We start from the raw sequence: 25,583 nt of genomic DNA, 5'->3' as shown, positions 1-25,583 counted from the left end.
TGTTGAAATCTTGACCAAGTTGGATTGTTTATTATGTGCTTTATATTGTTTGTTTCCCTCCACATTGTCAAAATAAGCTAGTTACTGTATCAAACAATACATATGTAAGAATGCCATTGACCATAAACTTCTGATTTTTGTTGAATTAGCAAGTATAAATCAGTCCTCGTACAGCAGCCCATCTATTCCTAGTCTATTATGTCAGCGCCCACACTCGTCAGCTTGTTCTTCTGAGCTACAACCAGCCAGCTGGATCAATCTCTCCACCTAATTTTTGAGGTTGAATTTCAGAAATGTTTTCCCTGTGATGCTGCACTGTCCGAACCAAGAAGGAGTTTGTTGTTCTGGCTTCTTATGTTAAACTTTAAACTACTTTGTTGCAGTTCATATGCACACTTTTCTCTGCTGTTGTCTCGTTGTGTTACATCAGAGAGATGACAAACACAGCTTTTTGATTTATTCTTGCTCTATTATTTTTATAACGCAATTTTGTCTCGTGATGTATAACTTGCAAAATGGGAGGTGTAAGAACCTTGGGAAAAAAACTCTTCAGCCTCTTCTAGAAAAAAGAGTGGATAGGAACTCCCCTCTGGGATGGAACACAGTTACGGTCGTGACCTTTTGACCTATTTAATGTCTTTTCCTGTGCAGGCTCATCTGCCCTTTGCTGTGGTTGGGAGTGTGGAAGAGGTCAAAGTTGGGAACAAAACCGTGAGGGCCAGACAGTACCCCTGGGGAGTTGTGCAAGGTGAGAACCATCTGTGTGTGTGCTTGGGTTTCTCAAACAGTAAAGTCATACCCAAGAGGTTGGATAATGTTAGTCTTTTTTTCCCAACATCTTCCAAAGAATCACATTTTTCAATAATATAAAAAGAAGGTTCCAAAATAATACTTTTGCTCGTCAGTTGTTCCTGATACTCAGCATTAATTAATATTGATGATCTGTCTAGTTTCAATCATGGTTTCCTTGGTCTCAAATGAATCACTAAAACAGCCTTAGACAGGATTTGTCTGTGTCATTGTCTTCCAAATTTCCAAACACTCCTCAAACTGATATGAACAAGTGCATCCAGGAGAGTGGTAGAAACGTATAATATTGACTTCCACCTTTTCAAGTATAATTTTAGTCACGGTTATAAAACATTTATTACAGTTAAGTCAAAGGTAGTTTTTGATATTTCTGCCTCATTTTCTGTTTTCGTCAGATTTTGGTGGTGATTTGTAAATTTTTCTGACACTGTCATGACCCAAATTTAAATAATAGGATTCACCTTCAGTTTAAAATGTGGGAGCTGTTTTTACCTCAAACTGTTTGGTTTCAGAATGTTTTATACATAACCAAAGTTTCTGTCATTGTGAAACAAGTGACTGGTCACGGGTGTGGGGTGGCAGTGGCTCAGTGGTAGAGCGGGTCGTCTTGTGATTCAAGTCAGCGGTTTGATTCCCGCTCCTGCCCAAAAACACCCGGAGTGTGGGCTAAACAGTGGGAGGTGACAGCTCACCTCTGCAGCACTGCCTAGGCGCCCCTGACTGAGGCGCCGTCCCCTTTTCAAATGCTCATGAGGTGCACACCATTAAGGAGCTACCCGCAGCTCTACCTCCCTTTGCATGCCCACAGACCCCCGTGTGTGTGTGTGTGTGTGTGTGTGTGTGTGTGTGTGTGTGTGTGTGTGTGTGTGTGTGTGTGTGTGCGTGCGTGCGTGCTACAAGGGCCTGTACTCACTAATATGTATGCATGCGTTTGAACCACTAACTAGCGTGTGCATTCTTAATTTCTCTTCAGGGATCAAATCAGTATAATATATACACACACACATATATATATATATATATATATATATATATATATATATATATATATATATATATATACACACACATATATACACACACACATATATATATATATATATATATATATATATATATACATATATACATATATAAAAATATATATACAGTAGATCCACAGCCGTGGGTATGGGTATCACATGGTCTGCTGTTTTCTACTGTTTTTTCATGTGGAACAGCTTCCCCTGCTGCTGGAGTGACTTCATACAGAATGACATTATAAAATGAAGGGCAATGTAGAAGGTGTGTTTTGACATTGACCGTGTGTGTCTGCATGCTTATGTTCTTTGCCTTTGTGTGTTTTTTTGGTACATTTGATTTCCTTGGTGATGCCACTTACTGTGTCTGGGATCCTTGAATAATTTCCCACAGCTTATTGTCCTCAGCCCCTTAGAATAAATAATTTCATCAATATGATGTCATACAGAGATGTGTTGTGAGAATTTTAGGACACATACTGGACTCTGTCTTTCTTTCTTCCTTTCCTTGGTTTGCTGCTGTCATGTTATCACCCCTTCTGCATTTCCTTTCTTCTTTATCCACTGACCACACTCATTCTACAACCCTCGGAGGGACATGCTATGGTTATTTTTAAAGCCTGCTGTTTGTCTCCTGGTGACAGACCCCATCACTCACCATAAAGGGTAGACAACACAGAAACAGACAGAATAGTACCATCTGAAGGAATTTAACTTGACTTAAACAAACCTAGCTTACTTGAGACTTCTCTCCTTGGCAAAATATGCATTCCTTAAATTGTCCTTATTTGACAGTAATACAGCAGGTAGTAAATGTTATTAGTACAGGAGTTACAGATCCTGAGGCTGATGTTGATATGTTGGAGACCTTGTTTTAATTTCAGAAAAGCTGAGTATGTGGACCGAGTTTCGTGATTGTTGTAATATTCATGGATTGAGGCTGTATAACATGATATCCTTGTGGATGAGGCTGAAGTTTCCTCAGATAATATTATTTCCATTATTTTGATCAACCGTGTCCATGTCTGTCTTTAAAAATAAAATCTGGACTAATGTGATGCAAAACCAGCAAACCACTTTGCTTCAGACAGGGAGGCTTGTGAACAGATGCCTCATCACTTCTACAACACACTCGGTCAAAGTGTCCATCAGCAAGGGCAAAGGAGGACACAAGTCTCAGTGTTTTACCATTGTTGGCTGATTGAAAAGAAGGCTTGTGTAGTGGAAACAGTTTGCAGATGCCAGATGTCATATCGACGGGTTATGTTAACCTCTCAGAGAGCCATGGGAAATTTCCATGGACTTGAAGGAAGACAGTGGGAGGACTGTCTACTGATAAAGAGTAATTGAAGGGGTGCCTTGTGTGTGCTTATCCTCCCTCAGGATCTTGATGCTCTGTTATCTCTGAACTCCAGACAAACATAGCAAACCCATGATATTTTTTCTCTGCAAGCTACTGTTTGTTCAACCCTGCAGACACTGATTCTAAAGGCTGTTAGTGAACATGTGGGTTTTAAAAAAAGGTCTTACATCAATAAGTGATCCGGACAAAAAAACATTAACCTAATCAGAAGCCTACATAGTATGTAATGTGAACAGAACATTTTTGTTTGACATGGATCACTTTTGTTTTAGATGACTGGTCATTCTGCAGTATGGGTTTTTCATATTTTAACTTTACACATTTATATGTTTCTATTTGCAAATATTGAAGATTTATTTCTCACCATTTTGCTATTCTCCCCATCCTTGTGTTTTTCTATGATCCTTCCTGATTCTGTTCTCATGGTTGTGTGTTTGTGTGCGGAGGTCTGCTCTCTGGTGTCTCGAGGGCTCAGTGCTGCAGTCAGTCAGTCTTCAGACTCCCCCCGTTCAGCCCTCAGCGGGGGGGTTAGATCACAGAGACTATTGGATGCTAAAAGAGCAGGCATTTTCAGCAGCATGGATGCAGCCCCAGAAAACAGTTCATTTCTGGTTTTAACTTGTGCGCTTTACAAACAAATCCAGACCGTTTCATCATTACAAATATTTAACAAGTTGTGTTATTTGCAAATCTACTTGGTTTTATTTGTGCACTGTTAGGGCAATTTGTAAAGGGGACGGCACCTTGCTATAAAGGGTGCCTTGGCAGTGCTCTGGAGGTGAGCTGAAACCTCCCACTGTCAGCTCACGTCCAGGTATTTTTTTGGCGGGAGCGGGAATCGAACCGCCGATCTTGAATCATAGGATGACCCACTCTACCACCCGCTTTACCACTGAGCCACTGCCGCTACACTAGTACCAAATCTCTGCTACCCAGAGATCCAGCTCCCACACACACACACACACACACACACACACACACACACACACACACACACACACACACACACACACACACACACACACACACACACACACACACACACACACACACACACACACACACACACACACTTTTTGTGTTGTTATTCTCGGCTTACCCAGTGTGACAGAGGCGGTGATGTTTTAAAAAAGTCTAAGAATGCAGTTAAAAATAAAGGTAAGGAAAGGAAATCAGTCCTCCTTTTTCTTCCTTTTTGGATGAGGCAAAAGAGGCGTCAGCAGAGGATTCTTTCTGGAGGGCATCAGCAGGTCTTTAAAAGTCCAACAAAGCAATTAATTCACTATTCTCAATAAGAAATTTCAGTTATTCAAAAGGCTTAGATCAAATTTTTTCCAAGGCACAGACATTTTATGATGACGTAAACAAAACTAAAGATGGAAGTTTGGGGCGGCAGTGGTTCAGTGGTAGAGCGGGCGGGAGAGCAGGTCATCCAATGTTCCAAGATGGGCGGCTCAATTTCCGCTCCCGCCCGAAAACACCCGGAGGGTGAGCTGATAGTGGGAGGTGTCAGCTCACCCTCCGGACCACTGCTGAGGCGCCTTTGAGCATCCCCCTCACAATCTGCTCATTTTGGCGCTCCACAAAAGGGGCTGCTTACAGGCCCCCTGTGTGTGGTTGTGTGTATTACAGGGGCCTGTACACACTAATATGCACACTAACATACTAGAGTGTGCATTCGATTACAGCATCCACACAGCAACACAGACCTGTCGTTTTCAAAAAACTTCATTTCAGCCAGCGTTTTCAAAAAGTTGCATTTTTGTCCCGCATATCTGCGTTGTCGTGTGGATGAAAGGCGTAACAGCAACAAAAAAGTTGCGCTATCGAAAAGATCCGGCACCGTGTGGATGGGGCCTCAGTCCCTGACAATGAAACTCCTGTGTCACAGGCTCCCTCACACAATGCTTAAAAAAGCAGTAATAAATCAATAAATAAAACCAAGAAGAGATAAGATACTTGTGTCTCACTCATCCAAGTTTGTCAGACCTGATGCAGTTGGGAGGAAACTTATGAGTAAAAGACTTCATCAGAATGGAAATACTGCCCAGGGCTCATTGCCACTCCTCAGCCATCTGTTTGTCAGGGAGGAAATAGTTACTACCACTTTCCCACCAGGAAATCATTCAAGTGTTCAAGTCATGCAGCCAGGAAACTGAACTTAAATTGTTCATGCTTCTTCAGGAGAAAGAATGAACGTGAATGATGTTGAATATATTAAATTTATCAGCTTCTGTATGTTTGGAAAATGTAACATTCAGTGTAATTCAATCAGCATTTCACATCGCTCTGATTTTTTTTTTTTTGTGCAGACTGCTTGACATTCCTGTAGAGATGTGGTGATTTCCTTCTTTTGACAAAACTGGGGAGGGCAGCAGAATGACAGGGTGACAAATGGGGTGTGAAAATGAGTTGCAAGTGGTGAAAAAGACAAAAGAAGCAAAAGCACTTGGAACAACACAGTTATAGATCTAAGGCTGCTTCTTAAATAATTAAAAACAATTTCACGTCTGCCATGTTTTAAGAACCATCAATATAATAAGAAGCAGCATGGTGACGCAGTGGGTGGTGCTGATGTCCCTAAGCAAGAAGGTTCCAGGTTCGACTCCTTTCTGTGTGGCGTTTATATCTTCTCCCTGTGTCTGCATGGGTCCTCTCTCTCACCTCCAAAAACATTAAGCTTAGATGAAATGGTCACACCAGAATTGGCCTTAGGTGTGAGTAGTTGTTTTTCCTTAATGTGGTCCTGCGATGAGCTGGCGTCTTATCCAGGGTGTAGTCTGCTTCTCGCCATAGACAGCTGAGATAGGCTGACCCAATAGGTGGATAAGTGTCTGAGGGTGAGACGTCTTCAATAAGATGAATGAATAACATCATCATCTATAGCGTAACACTTACCTAACTCTGTTGTGTGTCTTTCCCTGCCAGTGGAGAATGAGAGTCACTGCGACTTTGTGAAACTCAGAGAGATGCTGATCAGGGTCAATATGGAGGATCTCAGGGAGCAGACCCACGCCCGCCACTATGAATTGTACCGACGCTGTAAGCTGGAGGAAATGGGCTTCAAAGATACAGATCCTGATAGCCAGCCATTCAGGTAGGAGCTGAAAACAGATAGAGTCCAAAACCTGAAAATATTCAGTATTGACTTCAGGGAGTGTGTCCACTCTTTGACAGTAGTTGATCTTTACCAGTTTTCATTCTCGTCTTCCAGTCTTCAAGAGACATATGAAGCCAAGAGGAAAGAGTTCCTTGGGGATCTGCAGCGCAAAGAGGAAGACATGCGACAAATGTTTGTCAACAAAGTGAAAGAGACAGAAGCAGAACTGAAAGAAAAAGAGAGAGAGGTCAGTCAGTTTATGGGTATAGATTGTGTACTGTATATTTAATTTGAAATGATCATGTTGTTATGTTAGAAATAAGGGACAAGGTGGAGGTAAAGGAACTGTTGGCTGTTGATTTATCCTTTTGCTAGGTCCATTTTACTGGTCCGCAGTAGCTGAGCTTTTTGGCATGTTATGTTAAGTACACGTGTTTCATCATTTTGTACTGCATGACATTATACAATGAGTTATAGATTATTTAGCCCGTGGCTTCTATAAATGGGCCGGATATGACAAAATGAACATCTGTCAGCACAACTGATCAGCTTTACAAACCGCTGCCTTCGCGATGATCACACAGATGATCGAATCAATAAAATCTGCAGCTGCAAGTCTGTATACCAAAACAACGATCCAAAATAGGATAAAAGGCTGAGTAGTGTGAAAATTTTCATTTACTCTGAAAATTAATCAATTTCTAAGATCAGAAACATTCCTAACTGCCCCTATGTATTCACTTCAGAAAAACACTCCTGTTCTCAAGTCTTGGTGCCTTTGATCTGACTGTTCTCACATGTGTCCTTTTGTTGCTGTGCTGTTCATCCACCACCACCACCATCATGTTCCTCCTCCCTCTCAGCTGCATGACAGGTTTGAGCAACTGAAGCGGATGCACCAGGAGGAGAAGAGGAAGGTGGAGGAGAAGCGGAGAGATCTGGAGGAGGAGATGAATGCCTTCAACAGGAAGAAAGTGGCAGCCGAGACCCTGTCTTTAGCTCAGCCTTTCAAGAAAGACAAAGACAAAAAAAAGTAAGACAACCCTTTCTTTCCATCGCTCTATTCTTTGTTCCACAGTAGGGAGCTGCTTTTTCTTAACTTGATCCATTTGTGAAATAATGCTCTGTACCTGAAATTTGAAAAGTTATTTCCTGCATCCTCGCTTCTCTTACTTCTGATCTCCGTCTTCCTCTTAATCTCTAACTCCTGTCAAAATATCAAAGCAGTAGATTCCCACTCTGTTAAGTTACACCATTAATCCTTAAATTGTCAAATTACCCAAGAATTGTTGCTATTTTAAATGCCTGGCATGTGTTAAGGAAACTTCCTCCCCTTTTTGTCCTGCCTAAGCAGAATATTTCCTTTCCTTTCACTCTTTCCTTTTGACTCGCTCTAATTATTCAGGATATTCAAGGAGGTGCATCTGAGCTCACTTGCCACGGCAATCCCACACTTAGCTTCTAAATAGGACGTATCTCACACAGGGAACGAACCGATCCTCAGTAGGTTTGAGTTGATGAAGCACTCACAGGTTTAACGACAATCGCTTCCTGTTTATTCACGTGTATTTATTTCACTGTTTTAGCAGCCATTAGGTGAAGTTAGTGTTGAAATTATTTGAAAGTACTTTCAACGACTCTTCCTCTTGTTGTGCCCACAAGTATGTGGACAAACTTGTTCATATTATAATGATTTTCCTTGCTGGGCCTTAAAAAATGTGATTGGATGCCTAAACTTCAACTCATCCAACAGCTATGTGATTATATCAGTCTAGACTAACAGGTTTAAACAGGTTTACATAAATATATTTGATACAAGTCTTGATAATGTTCCAGTCCCATTAAGATTAACTGAAGATAGTGGCTGCCTCAATGGTTGGAAATGAAAACTAGTGTTTGCTGTACTCCTAATAAATTATGGACATGGACTTGATGTCACGTAGTCTGAGGAACGGAATCTGAAACTGAATCTGAGACATGTGGCGTCATCTAGTGGCTGCTCAAGCATTTCACGTTCGTCTGTGCTTGTCTTTTTAAAAAAAAATGTTTTAATCATTAATTATTCCTAAATTTCACACATATGCATCAGATTTTTATTCCAGATGAACTGTAGAATTTCAAAGGATACATTCCTGAACCGTCCTCTTACATGTAGTTATGAAGGCTCACTAACCCATTTAAACACTCCTTTATGATCTCTAGAGTTTACAATCTTATATGAAAATTTCCATTGAAAAGTTGTGTATTCTTTTATTTATTTTGTTTGTTTGTCATTGTTTTTCAGTTAATTTATGGGTGCTGTTTACCCTTCCACACAAGACCATGGATTTGTTCTCCATCCCCATAGTGTCGACAACACCTGTAAAGGTTTTTTTTGTTGTTGTTTGTTTGTCTTTACATTCCATCTCGACATGCACATGGACCAAAACACTGAGGATGATGAAACCACAGAGGAGACATAAAAAATGAAAGGTGGTGATTATGGTCATATTATGAAAAGAAATGTTGCTTCCATTGGCCAGCTTGTTGACTCGGGATTTTTCATTCCACAGTTTATTTGTTATTTGGACACATATATATATTTTGCTTTTTTTTTTTTTTTCAATTTATGTTGTTTTAAAGACTTTCTGTTGCTTTTTTTTTGTGTTTTGTAATTGACCCTTCACACAGGAACAAGGTTCACCAGTTAAACACAGCAGGAAGCCATTTCTAATGTATTTTTTTTTAAAACTTAAGGAGTGCTTGCTTTTAAAGGACTAACTTTGAAATGACTAAATAAAGAGAAACCTAAGGTTAAGCTTTCCTAAAATTTTCAAAATACAAGAGTTCCTTAAAATGTTGTCCAGGTGTCTGTTTACCTTTTTTTTGTTGTTGAGAATTTAGATTAAGTATATTTTACAGCAAATAAATCCATGAATAAAGTAAACCCAAATAAATAGCCTTATGTCAAGTAATTCTACCAAGTACCTGTATACTGTATATATCACTGCATTGGTACTGGCAACTTGAAACATAGTCTCAATAAAAACCTATGCAATATACTGGTGCTGTTTCATATTAACTCAATAAATGTATGTGAATATTTTTTAGAGCTTACCCAGTTTAATAAGCAAACGTACTAGATTTTGGAATGATATTAATATGAGTACATCTGACAGTGAACATTGTTCCTAAATAATGTAACTCTATTGTAAACCATGAGTGATCGTCTGGGCGTGATTGTTTTGACATTGAATGCAACACAAAGCCAGTGAACACACACACACACACACACACACACACACACACACACACACACACACACACACACACACACACACCTGATTCATGCAGGCCTCAGCTCACTGAAGGAGGGTTTGTACTCACAGATGGAGAGAACAGCTGTATTTACTGTATGTTGTTGAAAATAAATGCAAGACCCTCCTCACACTGAAGTGTCTCTCTACCATCATTTGTTTGGCAACATTCATCCAGGAGGGAGATGCAGGTGAATACGTTTACAAACACACACACACACACAACCTGTTAGCTTGAGAAATGGTGTTTCCTGTTTAGTGACCCCATGACAGAGGAGAAAAGACATGTTTACTCATTCTTTGTTTTCAATGTGTGTGTGTGTGTGGACTAATCACATTCATTGACTTGTGTGTTAGTGTAGGATTTGCATGTGAAATGATGTATGTTAACTGCTTGCAGTGAAATATGTAAATACATTATGCATAGACCAACTGTGACTGGCAGGTGATCTTTTTAGAAACTAGTTGGCCAAATTTGAGAACTCACCCTCAGGCACGCAGTAGAGTGCACACCTCTGCCTGGCCACTCAGTTTTCCTTTTAGATCGAGTCTTTAATAAGACTTCTGCCAAAAGAACGTACTCGTTGATTTATAGTATCACAATATATCATTAGTTCATTCAAGAGAAACAATGTCTCTCTGACGGCTTCTGTCCGAGATCTAGCTGAGTAACATTTGATGCTGTGTGGGAGATCGTATTGGACCAATTGAGTCAGTTTTGTTCATGTGCTGTAGGCATTATCCATGAAGCTAGAAGCACAACAGCCCCCTACAATGCTAAAGAAGAGACAATCATGTCTTTCTCTTGTATGAGAACATATTTTGGAAACATGTGGGTAATACATCAGAGTAATGTTAGTTTCTATTTCCTCTAAACATACTCTGTTAATCAACTCAACTGGCAGTCACTTTATTCTCGTTTGACATTTCTCTGGTGGTTTTTGAATGACAGCTGAGTTAAGTTTCCAGCCAAGAACTAGTTAATTTTTTATAAGACTTGCTAATTGAAGTCAGAGAGCAAAATTTGTGTATTACTTACAAATGAATTCTTGTCATGCAATGTCTGATAAAGTGTGGAATATCTCCAAACTTGCAATCCAAGAAACATTAGCTTCTTTCCTGATGACTTCTGTGGGTCTACTTGTAGTTTACCGGTTTGCAAACCCAGAAACAAAAAAAATCCAAACACCCATCAATGTCTGAAGTTGTAAGGCTTCAATATTTTGGCATTTCCTTTGTGATTTAGAAAAAGTGATTCAAAACAGACTGATGTTGCCATAGCAACAGTTGTTTTTCGTGGAGTCTCTGCCAATACTTTTTAAAATTCCGTCCACCTGCTCCACAGCATTGATCTCATCTAGCATTAGTGCCTGTTCACAGCTACTTGTCGATTCATACGTTAAGACTGCTGCATCCTGCAGGCGTAGAGGTGGAATACCATAGTCTAGACTGTTTGGAAAGTTTGCTTGAGGATTTAGGACAATGGAGCTTGAGAAGCCTATTCAGGGTGGGAAATTCTCAGAAAGACAAAAGTATTCCTGGTAAGCCAAAACTGGGAATTAAAGTTGTCAGGTTAAAAAAATTAAGTCAGTTATGAGGCACTTGACTCAAACGTTGAATGTAAAACTTTTAAATTACATGTGTCAACTAAATTTCAATTGTGTGATTAATGTCCCATTCTTCAGTGCGTTTGTGTAAAACTGCTTGACTCTTTAGGGGGGAGGATTCAAAGCGTTTCAGAAGTGACACAAAAGACAAGTTAGACTTTTAAATTCATAGCTTTATTTCTCTGGTTTTCCATATAATATAGCTGCCTCAATAAATGGAGTAACATAAAAAATACATTGGTCACTGGTATTATTGACTGGTTGAATCAAAGCAGAAAAACTTGTTGACACAACGCAACTCAGCAGCCTGTTCACCATGTATCAGCTTCAACTTTGCCACTTCATTTTATTTGATAATATTGGCAATACTGTAGATCAGAAAATGTAGTCTTTATAAAATAAAATGGGACCATTAAATCCCAATATTTCTGTGACAAATTGTTAAAAAATTGTTTAGAATGCAATACTTTTATAAGTGATGCAGAATTAGTAATCAAGGGATTTTAAGATGTCAAAACAAACCTTTAGCCATTTATTCTGCTTAATGTACCAAACAGCTCCAGCATAAACAGGCAGAAATGTTGAATTAAATTTTGCAGCATGTACTCATGAAATTAAAGTTTAATGTGGTTCCTCTACCTTAAGGGTAAAAATGTTTAGTACAGTAAGTAAAAGTTTAACATAAACCAAGATTGTGAAAAAATATTTTTTTTCCATTAAAAAAAGCTTGTATTAACCTCAATGCTGTGTGGCTCTGTGGTTCTTCGAGTGCCAAGAATCAAAATCAGGATCAAGTCAAACAAACAAAAGCTATTCTTGGCCTCAACCACACACAAACTCATCCTTCAAACCCTGTTGAATTTAAAGAGTGGGAACAAGTTTAAAAGTAAGTAGAAGTGATATAAATGGTTGAAATGGATCAGTAATCTGCGCTAAAGAGAACCGCATCTCACATTCAATCAGGCTTGATGAATCCCCAGAGCTGATCCGAACATCCAACCACCAAACACAGAAGAGTTTCGGTTTAACACTGATCTATACACACCTGTAGAACCACACACACAGAACCACTGTGTGGATGTGTACACAAGTGAGCCTAAAACCAAGAATCAAATCTGAACTCGGGCCAAGGAGAATGCTTTTCTTTTAAAATCAAACATCTAGATTCATTTAAGTGCTCTGAAAGTTGACTGAGGCTTTAAAATTAGCTGAATTGCAGTATTGGTAATATTCTCAGTGTAAAATGAGCTGAACCCACTAGTTGACAGCGGGGTGCAGTGGTGGACAGGGAGAAGCATTTTTCTGCAGAACCACAGGTTCATTCCCCTCCGGCCCCGGGGCCGCCTCCTCGTTATACAGACACCTAAAACCGTCATAATACTCATCATCACAGTCCCCCTGCTCTCTGCTGCCGCGGCCCCTCCTGGCCTGTCTGAGGCTCCATCGGAGGCTCTGGTCCCATTCCTCATCCTGAATCTGGGTGCCGTCGAATATGTACACAGCGTTGGGCGGTAGGGAGAACTCCAGGCCGTGTAGGTACTCGTCCACCATCTCTTTGCAGTGAATGAACTCACCACTATCAATCTAGGTGAGCAGAACATCAGTATGGGTCAAACGTTACAAACTGAAGCCTTAGCCAAATAGGTTAACCTTCAGACGGTTTCATTACAAAACGATGTGTCATGATTGCTGTGGTCAACAGCTTCCAGTTTTAGTACATTTCAAACGGATATTTTCTTTGACCAACGTTTGTTCACTGCTCTTTTCCCATATAATGTGACCATTACTCTGACTTGCATGTCAGCATTATTTCCTGAACTGATATGTCAATGTGTGCCTTTATGATTATTCACTGCAGAAGAGAACATCTGATAAAAGCAGACTGGTGTGAAAAGTTCTGTTCTGTTTTTTTCTTTTGAACCAGTACATTTAAAGATCTGCTAGGCTGGACTGGTGATGAGAGTCTATCGTCCATTTAAACTAGGAATTTACACACCATAAAAGTCAGATACTTAAGTGCATATTTATTGCAACTTAAACAGCACACTTTGTAAAAAAAATTGCACCTCTACTGCATTTACTGGTTGATCAGTGACTACTTTCGCTTAAAACAGTATATTAATGTGTCACTGTGGTGCTTATTGATAAAAACAGATTTGGCTTTGCAGTACTGGTTATACTCAGAGCAAATTTTATTAATATACATTTACCCATTCCTGGTCTAATTGAACAGTATGGTAATGTAAAATTATAAAATCACCCCGTTCCACTTTCAGTAAATGACAAGTCATTGACGTGACCGAAGGCAGAGATTGATTTTAAATCACTTCTGTTCTGAACATCAGGTAATGTATTTTGATTTGTTTTTAACCTAAGGGATTGTCGCTAAGAGTTAATTTTACCTAAACAACCATACATACAGTGGGACATTTATCAATTAAAATTAACAAGTCCTCTACAATCTGCAAGGTCTCTGAAGATTCTCAGTAATCCAAATCATGGTACATCTATGTTGTATGGTCAACTGGACTTGTAGGAAAAAATTTAAGATGTTTTGCCTTCGTATGTTAGTCTGGTAGGGGTAGTTGAATATCTGGAGCTCTCCACTAACCGTTCAGAACTGAAGAAGCCTCTTGGACGAGAGGCGACATGTTTTCAAGTTCTTCCTACAAGTCCAGGTGACCCTATTCACCACAGAGATTGACACTGTGTTCATAATGATCTCAAACATATCTGTACTTATAGCCATTGACCTACATATATTTCAATACAGTATATTGGAAAATGGTCTAGTGAAGAAATAGCCTCACAGGACGCCTGCATCGATTCTTACTTGTGCTTTCTTTAGCAGGTCGGTGAAGACTGAGAACCAGTCAGGCGTGAGCACCTCAAGCTCCAAAGTGATGATGGCTAAGGCCAATGTGGAGCCCTTGAACTGCCAAAGCTGGTGGCAGGCCATACAGTGCTGCACCTGCCTGGTCCACAACACCGCATGGAAGTCTGGAGGCGTCTTCTGATGCCCAGGCCCGGCTGAAAGCGAAATGGGGCCTACTGCCGGGTCCCAGGTGACACCGGATCCGAACCCGACGGACGGAATAAGGCGAGGGTGGTCGGTGACGAGCAGGGCGTGAAACTAGATGGGAGTTGTGCAGAAACACAAAGAGGAAAGAGACCAAATTGTTAACGTAATGTCATTTTTGTCTTATTGTCCATCATTCCTTACCTTTACTTAACATCAAATCCATCAGAACATTTAATGTTCAGCCATAAACATCTGATCTTGTTCATACTGTGTCATAAATGCATGGCTTTTCCCTGTTCCCATGTGTTGGCAGGAACCGTTTAGTGTGAGAAGCTCTCTGTACACATGCTAGCAGCTTTTTAGCTTGTAGCTAGCATTACTGAAACCAAGGGGCTCATGCTAGCAAGCTAGCTTTACCCTTTTGTTTAAATGAAAGAAAAAGCCTGTTCATGTTAAAAAAAACCCCACCTCAGACTAGATGTCTACTATCAACTTATTTTAATTGGTAGTTCTAGTCCGTCATGTGTTGAGCTCATTTGCTTTCATTGTCTCTCTTGCAAAGCTGAGTTTAAGGTGGTTTACTTTTACACAAATTCAGCTATGTGGTGTGAAGGGGAAAGTTATTCTTGCATTATTAAAACCTTCTTTGTTCGCCATCAACATATGAAACAGATTCCAGCAGCACATGGCTAATTCTGCCTTTTATTTTGGTTTAATGTTGATGCAAACAGAGGGAGTGACAAGATATCTGTAAATCCAACTATAATCATATCAGTGTCATGTTGGAGAGTCGGATAAATTCTTAGATTTTATTGACCACTATTTTCTAGATAAAGAATACAACTTTATTTAGGAAACAATTCAGGGCAGGGATAGGAATTGTGAGCAATTATATTAGTTAAAAAGTCTTTATTTGAAAAGTATAAACAGAAGATGTCTTTATTTTATATAGTTTTTATTAATACATTTATTTTAGAAGTCTTGAATTTTTATAAAATTAAAGTCAACAATTATATTAATGTATTCACAACTGTACACACTAAAGCTGACAATCAGTTGGATTCACAAGCTGAAATGGTGGGAGAAAATTAAAATTTACAGTACAGCAGAAAATACTGATTCTATGTGACAAAAAGCTTTTTGGTGACAGTTCATGGTTTGCGGCTTTAAGACAATGATTATGTCTTCTATCACTTTTGAAAATCACACAGAAAAATATCTAAAGTGTTTATTGATGGTCTGTTGTACTTTGGTCCAGGGTGAGGTTTTAAAACTCATAACCAGAGGCATTTCTAGAATATCAAAATGAGTATCTTGAAAACGATCTACCATCAGAATTATTTTGTGTACCAGCAACAGTGGTTTCTCAATAGGAGACAATGGCAACAATATTAATGGAAACTGTTTCAATGGTGTGGATCCATTTGGTGTGGTGAATCATGTTTGTCAAGACGGTTACAGGAGTAACGAATTGGTGTAGTTTTCAGTCAAATTGTGGTTTGTTTTGCTTTAAAAATGCAAATATATGTATAAAACTTATACTTAGGGATAGGGCAATAATTCTTCAAGAGTCAAAGGGTTTTGTTAAACAGGTTCCAACGCAAACAGTAGTTAATAGTACTGAGGACTCAGAGAAACCAAAATAACAGACAAATATGATTTATTATGAGGTACTGCTAGCGTGGCCACACAAACGAGACTCAAGTCTGGTTTTACATGCATTTCATTATTAAAATATTCCGTTGCATTAGTTGAGCCCCAAGTACAGCCTATAAATCCTTAATACTCACACTAAAACCACCTATACATCCTGTATGTAACCTATACATCCTGTATGACTTCTTATGAAACCCATTAAGAGTACAGCTCTTGGCCAGACAAGGTGAGTCATGCGTTTGTAGTGACTGGTTCAACTAGTGGTAGATGTTTTGGCACTTATGTGTCAGGGTTTAAGTATAAACTACCTTGAATACAAGTAAATGATTTTTAACAGTGGCAGCATTCTTTATGGTACTGAACACTAACAACCCAAATCAGTGGTTCTGTGTGGTTCCCACTATATATTTCCACTATGGGACTTTCGTTAGGCATCTTGGCCTGATATGCAATATGTCTCTCATGTAGTTTGAAGAAGCACATTTGGTTCTGTTCTGATTCCTAATGTTGTAAAAACGCATCATCGTTTTAATTGATCTGGGTTACAATGTGACTTTGGTTTGTCCGTTCTGTGATTTAATAATAATCGCATTTCCAAGAAGGCTGTAGAAAGATGAATATGATACTAGAAAGACTCATTTTCAATAGAATTCAGACAATGATCTCCTAGTACAGTTGTGGGTCTCAGGTTTGCAAGTAGAAAACTGGAGTATTTCTGACATGCTTTGTTCTGTTTCGGAAAGTAAACTGCGATCCATCCTTCTATCATGAGAATATTTAATTTGATTATTGTTACTACAGAAGTGGCATTTTATTATACAGGTGCGTCTAAAAAAAAAAAATCACAGAAAAGTTCAGTTGTTTGAGAAAGTGAAAATTTTTGTGTGTTCCATATTCATTATGTAAACTAAAAGTTTTTTAAAATGAATAATTACAGCCTACAGGTTAAACATAGGGAAAATAGATCTGAAAATATTTCAAGTCACATTTGATTAAATCCTTACAAACATCCAGTAGGAACACCAAGGATCTCTGTCTGTTGCTGTACACACCACCAAAGTCATGGGGAAGACTACTGACCTGCAGGTTGTCACGAAGACATTCACTGACAATCTCCACAAGGAGAACAAACCACACACTACTGATGAAAGCATTCACTGTTCTAGGGATTTGCCAAAGCATATTGATGGAAAGTTGACTGAAAAGGTAAAGTGTGGTAGGAAACACTTTACCTTTATATTATGTTCATATTCAGTATACAGTATATGTATATTTTTTAGATGCACCTGAAGAACAGTTCTTATTGAAAAAAAAAGGCAATTAGGACAATGTTATACTGTTGGGGTGGGGTTGATGGGCAAATATGATGCAAGCATGATAGTTTGATGTGTGCTTTTGTACTGCTATGTTTCAATGCAAGACCAGCACCTGAACTCAAAGCATTTCAGATCGAGCCAGATCACTCTGAGATGCCTTTACTGCAAAGGTCTAGTAAAAAAAAATAAAAAAAATTCCTGTTTGCCGTCTGTCTGCTGAACTCTTGACTTACTATGTGAATGAAGTCGACTGGTGTTGCGGTGTACAAGTCCCAGTGCAGCTTGTCCAGAATGATCCTTTCCATACGAAGTATTTCTGCTGTCGAAAAGTTGCATCCGCTCTGCACAACCAGGTCTTTGACAGAGCTTATTACCTGTGTGAAAACACGCCGACAAAGTGAAGCAAATAAACTTATTGTTTTAAGCACTGATGTCTGTCATTTATTATTTTGTTTAACAAGACTGATAACTCTTACCTCATCTTCCTCATTGATTTTGGCAGCCAGGACCAATGAGGTAAAAGCAATGCATTTCAAGTATTTTGGTTGAGCCTGAAAAGAGAAAGGACATCATTAAAATTAGGAATAAGCAGAAATGTTTATGCATGCAACATACATTTCCCCTGCATTAGTGGTAAAGATGGTTGAAATAAAATATTACAGAATCAGAGATAGCAACAGGAAAATATTTTTTTCAGCTGAACAATTAATGTTGAACCAGTAATGTGGTGAGAGATTTTCAGTAATTTATAACTGATTCACAGTGAAATTATGTATAAGAAAAACAGACCACATGAATATTACAACAGACTTGAAATAAGTAAACGTATTCAATGAAAATTTAACTTTAAATATATTCAGTAACTGTTTTTCAATGCTTTGCTCTTGTTCTCATCAGAAACCTTCTGAAAAGAAGTCTTCAGTTCAAGAACAGCTTCCTAGCTGTAGGTTATATTCATATACAGTTCACAGTTGGTACTTCTAGTTTGACAACCTCTTTATAGCAAGTTCTGCAACCTTCTGTACTGCTTCCTCTTTAATTTCTTCTGGTGTGCTTGCAGTGAATTTGCGAAGTAAAATGCTACGAGTATTTTCATTTAATTAAATTATTTCATACTCATCCAATTGCTAATCCGTTAAAACACGAGCTAAAGATGTTCGATTTTCCTTTCGATTGCAGAAAATATATTGGGCACATAAGTTGACCTAAATTTTTTTTACATGACAATAAAAATAAGATACCCAACCTAAAATTTTCTCAACAGACGATTCACAGAATTGATCATTTTGAATTAAAATTGGCAGAAATCCAATGATCAGTGGAAAATTGCCACTTGTGTAGAATGAGAGCATTGGATGAGTCAGGAGCTCATTTCATCCCCATCAATAGCAGAAACATTTGGAATTGTGCTGCTGTGGTTTAAAAACTGGTACATTTTAGCAGCTTGATCAGAAATCTGATGAAAAATGCAAATACAATGTTGCTTTCACTGAACAGAGTCTTGAACCACGTATGTTTGCAGGCCTTACAGGTGTTTTCAATTCTGCACACCGAACACTGGAAACCATTTTTGCTCACTGCAGCAGTTTACCTTGACAGTGGACAGCAGCCGTTTGAGGGTACATACTCCCAGTGCAAAGGTCTCTGGACAGAAATGGAACATCCTGCTCACCGCTCCAAGCCACAGGATCATTTCTTGGTGTTCAGATGAAGAAATGTCTGTGCCCTGAGGGGTTATTTATGTCAAACCAGATAGTTACATACATAACCCATTACACTTTAACATCACATTTACTACAGTAATGGAAGCACACAAAAAGATGAGACCACAGCTCTAAGCCTCTAAACCAGAGCAGTCGTCAAAAGTAGAACCTGTTTTTAGAGTTAGTGTGAGCTATCAACATCTGAACATGAATATTACTCATTTCTAAAACGGTCCCAACTCATGCTACCCTTAATTATGGAAATGCACATGACCACGATCATATGCATGCATCGGTCTCACCTGGATGCATCCACTCTTGAAAGCAGGAACCTTCCAGAGGCGAGCCTCTCTGTGCAGGGCAGCCTCCAGCAGGACGCCCAGCCGATGGCTCTCCACAGCTCCCACATTCTTCATTGCCACCCCAGCACAGGCCAGGCTGCACCCTGAGCACACACACCTGACACCACACCAGGGTATGAAGGAAAGATTGCCCAATATAGTAAAAGTGACATTATGCACAGGGCCTTCAAAGGGTCTCTACTTAGATTTGAGCACAAGTATGAATAACTTAAAAATAAATCTATTCACTCTGCTGTTTAATTCATATGTCACTAATCTGATACGGATCAAGATTTGAGAAACCCTATCCTTACCGTTATAACAAAACCAATCAGGTAAGGTCACACTTAACATTATACCACAGGAAAAAAGCAGCCATCAAAACACAGTGATGAGTTTTAAAAATGACGTCAGTGTACAATAATGGATTTTATTTATAAAAAGGAATATACAAATAAACACCACATAAATGATAGAAACTTGTCAGCTTGGAGTTGATGAGCCCAGCTGACAGACAAGTAACAGGAAGCATCGTCCGCTCTGATAAACAACGGCGCCATTATTCACACTTTGCAGTATGAGAGCTGGACTGAGCAAAAAAAAAAAAAATGTTAGAAATCAGTTCGGATGTGACTTCGGTTTAATCTTCGCTTTAATCGCTGCTGAAACGCTCCAGACCGAAATACGGTCCGCGGATCCAAGGCGGGACAACGGGCTGCAGCTGTTGCAGCCTCTCCCCACAAACACCTTCATCCTCCTCTTTGTCGTCTGCACTCAGTCTTACCTCTTCGATTTCAAAAGCAGGCGATCCCCTCGACGGCAGGTGCATTTATCCGCTTTTATTACTTAGTCCGTATCCATCGAATGCAGCAAACAAACAAACAAAACAAACAAACAAACAGTCGGATGCTGTTAAGGAACGCAGTCTCGGAAAGCAGCGTCTTTAGAGGTGAACATACAGAAAGCAGTTGCATGATATAAAATAAGCAAAATGAAATTTAAAAACAAAGCGCGCAGATTAATCCAAAGAACTGGCCAGAGGTGTAAATGAGCGCAAACCAGAGGCAGGAAACAAACAAAAAAATCAAGAAGGATTAAGGGCAGCTTGTGTTTTGAACGCTTCACGCTCCGCCCCTTAGTGACGTCATCCCGTCTGTTCCCATAAATGTGTTAGTGGGTCAGACATACGGGACTCCGCGCACAAAATGGTCGAGCTTTCAGTGGAAATGGAAGACCTTTGTGTTTGTGTGTTCCACACTGATGATGATGATGATGATGCGCAGAGATTAAAGCTTTGACTCAGTTCCTGTGTATAAATACGCAGAGAGAAGAACTGCATGTCTTCTCCCTACAAAGGCTGATGTTTCCTGTATATTAATAACTTGTATTACTTATGTATTTTATATAGACTTATATAACACTACAGTATTTTCATTTGTCATTGTATCACGTGATGAACTTCTGGGGTTCCATGTGATGAGAATCGGATGAAGTCACTGTGTCCGATTTTCTTCGGATTATTTTTATCAATTGTCGACAGATTGTGTGCCCACAGGTGGTCATTACATCTTGAGGTGGATCCTAGAGTCACACACACACACACACACACACACACACACACACACACACACACACACACACACACACACACACACACACACACACACACACACACAAACGTCATTGAAAAGGACGTCACCCGTGAAAGTGAACTTATATTTAAATAAAAATAGGGGTGGATCTATTATGGTCTATCATGAAACATGATCAATTTATTACCACGGTAGCAATATTAAGACCAGTATTCAAGATTTGAAAGGTGCTTGAAAGGTGATAGAAGAGTTTCAGCAAAAATGAAAGGAAAGGTGTACAAAACTGTGGTGAGACCAGCGATGTTGTTTGGTCTAGAGACAGCGTCACTGAAGAAAAGACAGGAGACAGAGCTGGAGGTAGCAGAGATGAAGATGCTGAGGTTCTCTTTGGGACTAACCAGGATGAATAGGATCAGGAATGAGTACATCAGAGGGACAGCACATGTTAGAGGTTTTGGAGATAAAGTCAGAGAGGCCAGACTGAGATGGTTTGGACATGTCCAGAGGAGAGATAGTGAATATATTGGTAGAAGGATGCTGAGTTTTGAACTGCCAGGCAGGAGGCCTAGAGGAAGACCAAAGAGGAGGTTTATGGATGTAGTGAAAGAGGACATGAAGGTAGTTGGTGTGAGAGAAGAGGATGCAGAAGTCAGGGTTAGATGGAGGCAACTGATTCGCTGTGGTGACCCCTGAAGGGAAAAGCTGAAAGGAAAAGAAGAAGATTCAAGGTTTGAAAAATTCCGTTGCTTTATTCAGTGAGACATCACAACAACAATGTCTGGGCCGGTTTGGATCTGTGAGGTCATGGTCGGATTTGGCCTATACCTCCTATTCGTTGAGGACCTTTGTATGTTAGGGAACTGGAGGTCATTCCACCTTTCACAAGGAAAGGATTTCATTCATTCATTTTCTTAACCCGCTTCATCCGCTTGCGGAGGTTGCGGGGAGCTGGAGCCTATCCCAGCTTGTCTTTGGGCGTGTGGCGGGGCAAACCGCGGGCGCGACACCAGTGCACCGCGGAGTTACACACAGACACTTATTCCTATGGTCAATTTGGGACCGGCCAATTAACCTAATGTGCATGTTTTTGGAGGTGGGAGGAAGCCACCCGGAGAGAACCCACGCAGACACGGGGAGAACATGCAAACTCCACAAAGAGCGGAACTCGAACCCTGAACCGCCTTGGTGTGTGGCGACAGCGCTACCCACTGCGCCACCGTAATGACCTTGCAGTCATTATATTTTCGATGAAGATTATCATTGACCTTGTATAGTTTTATGATCTATGGGACATTGAGTCATATCCTGAACCAGGCAGAGCTCAGGTTTGACATTCCAGACTTCGGATGGTTTCTCTGTCAACCAGTTCCAACCAATCCATGTTTCTGTCCAACTAAGCTTCGTCGCTGCCGGGGAAGAGCAGGTTGTCAGCTGAAAGTGTTGGTCCTTTCTTTCACATGTGTGTTAGCTGAGGTGAACTCCATTACTGTCATTGATGCTGCCATGTGATCACATAGTGCTATTTGCCTGGGAATCTGTCAGGCCAGCTTCTTGTAATTTCTGGAGCTCATTTGTATGTGACAGTGATGCTTTGCAGACATTTATCTTTTCCTCTCAGCTGTGGGTGGGTTTGTCCTTGTGCTGCTATTTCCTATTTTACCGCATCTCCTCTGCATCTTTCTTTATATTCTAGTCAGGAACACTGATAACTTTCTCATTTGTGCGGCATCAGCAAGCTGCTGTTCAAAATGCAGTGACATTACCACCGCCGTCCAGCTGCTTATAGGTGATATACTGCATGTGGGATTGAATGCCAAAAAACCTCTCTCTTGACAAATGCTATTCTTGTTGAATTATACATTAAATAAAAAAAGATAATTCATTACCACGGTAATAAGAATACACACAGAGAGACACTTTTTTTCTCATTAGTCACTTAAAGTCTGAGAGCATTCATCAGAATTCTCTTTTAATCAAAAATGTCTTTGAACATGTCAGTTTCTTTGTTTTCCAGGAGGAATGGTTTTTTCTGTCTCATTCTTCAACCTGTGGAGGTGAACACACATTTTTGTCCTTGAAATGTCCTTGAGCATGGATGGCCTCACAACCTCACCTGTCATTACTATCATCGGCAAGTTGATCACATTTTCAGGTGTCTTTCTGCCAACAAGAGCAGGAACTCCAACAAAAATTTAGTGGTTAATGTAATTGACAAATATTTATCCATCCATCCATCCATCCATCCATCCATCCATCCATCCATCCATCCATCCATCCATCCATCCATCCATCCACACATTTTCTTGTGGATGAGACAATTGCTGTTGCCTCATCTACGGCTGTTAATGCACCATGAGGGTCTCGCCCATGCCAGCCTATCACAGTTGGCATGGGCGAGAGGCGGGGTACACCCAGCATATGATCTCTGGGCCAAAAGAAATACAAGTCACATGCTCACAGTGTCACCTACAGCTAATTTGGTTTTGATCAATTTACCTAAACTGTATGTTTTTGGAGAGGAACTGTGAGGATCCATCATTAGAAATAATCATCTAATGTTATTTTAAAGCCTAATATAGATACAGTCATGAGAATATTGATTTATACTATATGAGCCAGAATGAAGAACCACATGGCTAAAATGGTTAGCCTCATCGTCAGATTTTCTATTTAAATATAGAATACTAGAGCTAATCACTGTTCTAATGCCATAGTCTGCAGTGTGCTTTGAACCCATTAACATGGTGGTATAATGACCTCTTAAATAACTGTTAATGTGAGATTTAATTAGCTGCCTCATGTCCATTAAAGGGCATTAAGCTGCGGCACAGACCTGCTGGTGTTGTGTGGATTCCTTAATGTCACTTTGTGCTGCTTAACTTTAAGACTGCAAACTGTTCAGCAATGCATCCATGTTTTATTCCTGAATATTTAACAGCAAACAAAATGACAGAAGGAGAAAACACATTTATGCTTCCTGACTGCTTCTGTGCAAGAAATATCAAAAATGAACTCCCAGAATAACCAAGAGTTCTTTCTTTCTGTCTTTCTTGTTTGTTTGCTTTGAACAAGATATCACAAATACTCAACATAAGCGCAGTCAACAGATGTCAGCTAAAGGCTTTCACTCAGTTCCCACACCTGACTGATAAAAGACAAGGTTGACTAGTGAGTGTGACCTGAGGTCACGCCAGGAATGCTGATAAAGAAAGAATCACAGCCTGCAGCATATCTGCATGTCGACAGAGGGTATCAAACACTGGTTGTATTGAATTGAGTCACGCTGTGTTTGATTTGTATGCGTCATATTTGTTCCATGTGCTTAGTTGCTTGAGATAATGTAATAGGATACAGATATTTGTAAAACAGAAGGTTAGTTTCACATATTCTGGGGGTTGAAATCCACACATCATCCTTATTCTCCTGCCTCTCCACACTCAACTCTACTGCTTCCTGTCTGCCTCCACTCATCAGATTCTAATGTATTTGCACAGAATTGTTTGCATATTTGCATTCCATCACTCTGTGGATGCCAGTGGGAGCATAACTGAGCTGAAACTTGTTTACTGTTCCCTGTTGGTTCATGGCAGTAACAGAAGAATCTTTGTCACCTGGGTCGGGTTGTTTTAAGGGGGGTTGTCTAATTTGAGAGAAAAAGCATGCCAGGAACAGAGCACTACTAACCTAGGATAAAAATGAAAACACCCATGGCATTATGCAGCACTACTGAGAGAGAGAATGAGACAGAAAGAAAGAAAGAGAAACCAATAGGCTGTTATTTATGGTTTAATATCATTATTTAGAGAGAGAAACCTGCTTCTAATCTCACAAACCTGATAAAATTTACTCCGGGATGATGTTGCTATCTTGTTGGTGGTTCTATCTCAAGGTATATATTTATAAAGTCACCTTTTAATAATGCTCAGCAATGTCCCCTAGCAGCCAGGACTGTTGAATTAATGTATGTAACTCTAATAGTTGTAAATGGTGTATTTGTTGGGGTGTACTTTCAGCTAAAGGTTTGGTGACTAGTGCAAATTTTGTTCACACCAAGATAATTTATGTGTGATCGATGTATAGAAACAAATACGTTGATCAAGTGTGGCTTATGTGTTCTTAACAATGGCGATCTAAGGCACAGAGAACTGGATAGACCTCTGTAGATCTGAAACGCCTTATATTTTATTTGACATGTACAGTACGTTGTGCACATCTATCAGTGGATTTAACCAGCTGTATTGTCCATTGTATGTATGTGATCTGTGGATCCATCAGTAAATCAGATCAAAATCCAACGTGTTCAAATTATCAAAATTCACCGAACCTCTAGGGGAAGAGTTACTCCAAAGTGTACAACAAACACATCATGAGAGTAGCTTGAGTTCAGCTTCTTAGCTCAGATGAATTAAAAAGTCTGACCAGTTATTTTTGTTATTTGATTCACTTACTGATGCAATATGACTGATTGAACTGAATATTTAATATGATTGGAAATGAAAAACATTAAATATTCATCAGCTATAACAAATCACTTAAAGCTATGATGGTTTTTTTGTATGTCAACTTCACATAAAAACAACACCTAAGGATAGCTGTTTCATGTGAAATGGTAATGAGGGAAAAAAACACTTCAAAATAGAACATGAAACGTCAGCTATGAGCTAACCAGACAGAGGACATATACATTCACATATGGAGCTAGAGTATATTCACAAAGGAGTCAAGCAGGACCAGTTTGACAAAAGATAAAAACACTCA

At 39.6% G+C, this 25,583-nt stretch overlaps 2 protein-coding genes across 2 annotated transcripts in view; one reads left to right on the top strand and one right to left on the bottom strand.

Moving 5' to 3' along the window:
• Positions 1-9,721, top strand: part of septin8a (septin 8a) — a 30,161-nt gene extending 20,440 nt beyond the window's left edge. Inside the window, exons 6-10 of the mRNA XM_068330416.1 lie at positions 652-748; positions 6,121-6,289; positions 6,407-6,539; positions 7,156-7,325; positions 8,577-9,721. Coding sequence (XP_068186517.1) covers positions 652-748; positions 6,121-6,289; positions 6,407-6,539; positions 7,156-7,325; positions 8,577-8,580 — 573 coding nt within the window. The 3' untranslated portion in view covers positions 8,581-9,721. The remainder of the gene's footprint in view (positions 1-651; positions 749-6,120; positions 6,290-6,406; positions 6,540-7,155; positions 7,326-8,576) is intronic.
• A 1,626-nt stretch (positions 9,722-11,347) lies between these two features.
• ccni2 (cyclin I family, member 2) lies at positions 11,348-20,351 on the bottom strand. The gene is made up of 7 exons (XM_068330417.1): positions 20,018-20,351; positions 19,195-19,351; positions 18,781-18,915; positions 17,666-17,740; positions 17,423-17,563; positions 14,029-14,328; positions 11,348-12,779 (listed from the first exon to the last, which is right to left on the bottom strand). The coding sequence occupies exons 2-7, from the start codon at positions 19,306-19,308 to the stop codon at positions 12,453-12,455; spliced, it is 1,092 nt and encodes a 363-aa protein (XP_068186518.1). The 5' UTR covers positions 19,309-19,351; positions 20,018-20,351; the 3' UTR covers positions 11,348-12,452.
• Between the last annotated feature and the right edge of the window lie 5,232 nt (positions 20,352-25,583).

This window comes from Antennarius striatus, chromosome 13, assembly GCF_040054535.1.
Source record: "Antennarius striatus isolate MH-2024 chromosome 13, ASM4005453v1, whole genome shotgun sequence".
NCBI classification, from domain to species: domain Eukaryota; kingdom Metazoa; phylum Chordata; class Actinopteri; order Lophiiformes; family Antennariidae; genus Antennarius; species Antennarius striatus.
The sequence above is the reverse complement of the archived record's forward strand: the minus strand, read 5'-3'. Positions and strand labels throughout refer to the sequence as shown.

Coding starts and splice junctions, on each gene's coding strand:
- ccni2 (XM_068330417.1), bottom strand. CDS start 19,308: ATGAAGAATGTGGGAGCTGTGGAGAGCCATCGGCTGGGCGTCCTGCTG. Junction 18,916..19,194: donor TCAAGAGTGGATGCATCCAG/GTGAGACCGATG, acceptor ATAACCCCTCAG/GGCACAGACATTTCTTCATC. Junction 17,564..17,665: donor AAATCAATGAGGAAGATGAG/GTAAGAGTTATC, acceptor GTTTTCACACAG/GTAATAAGCTCTGTCAAAGA.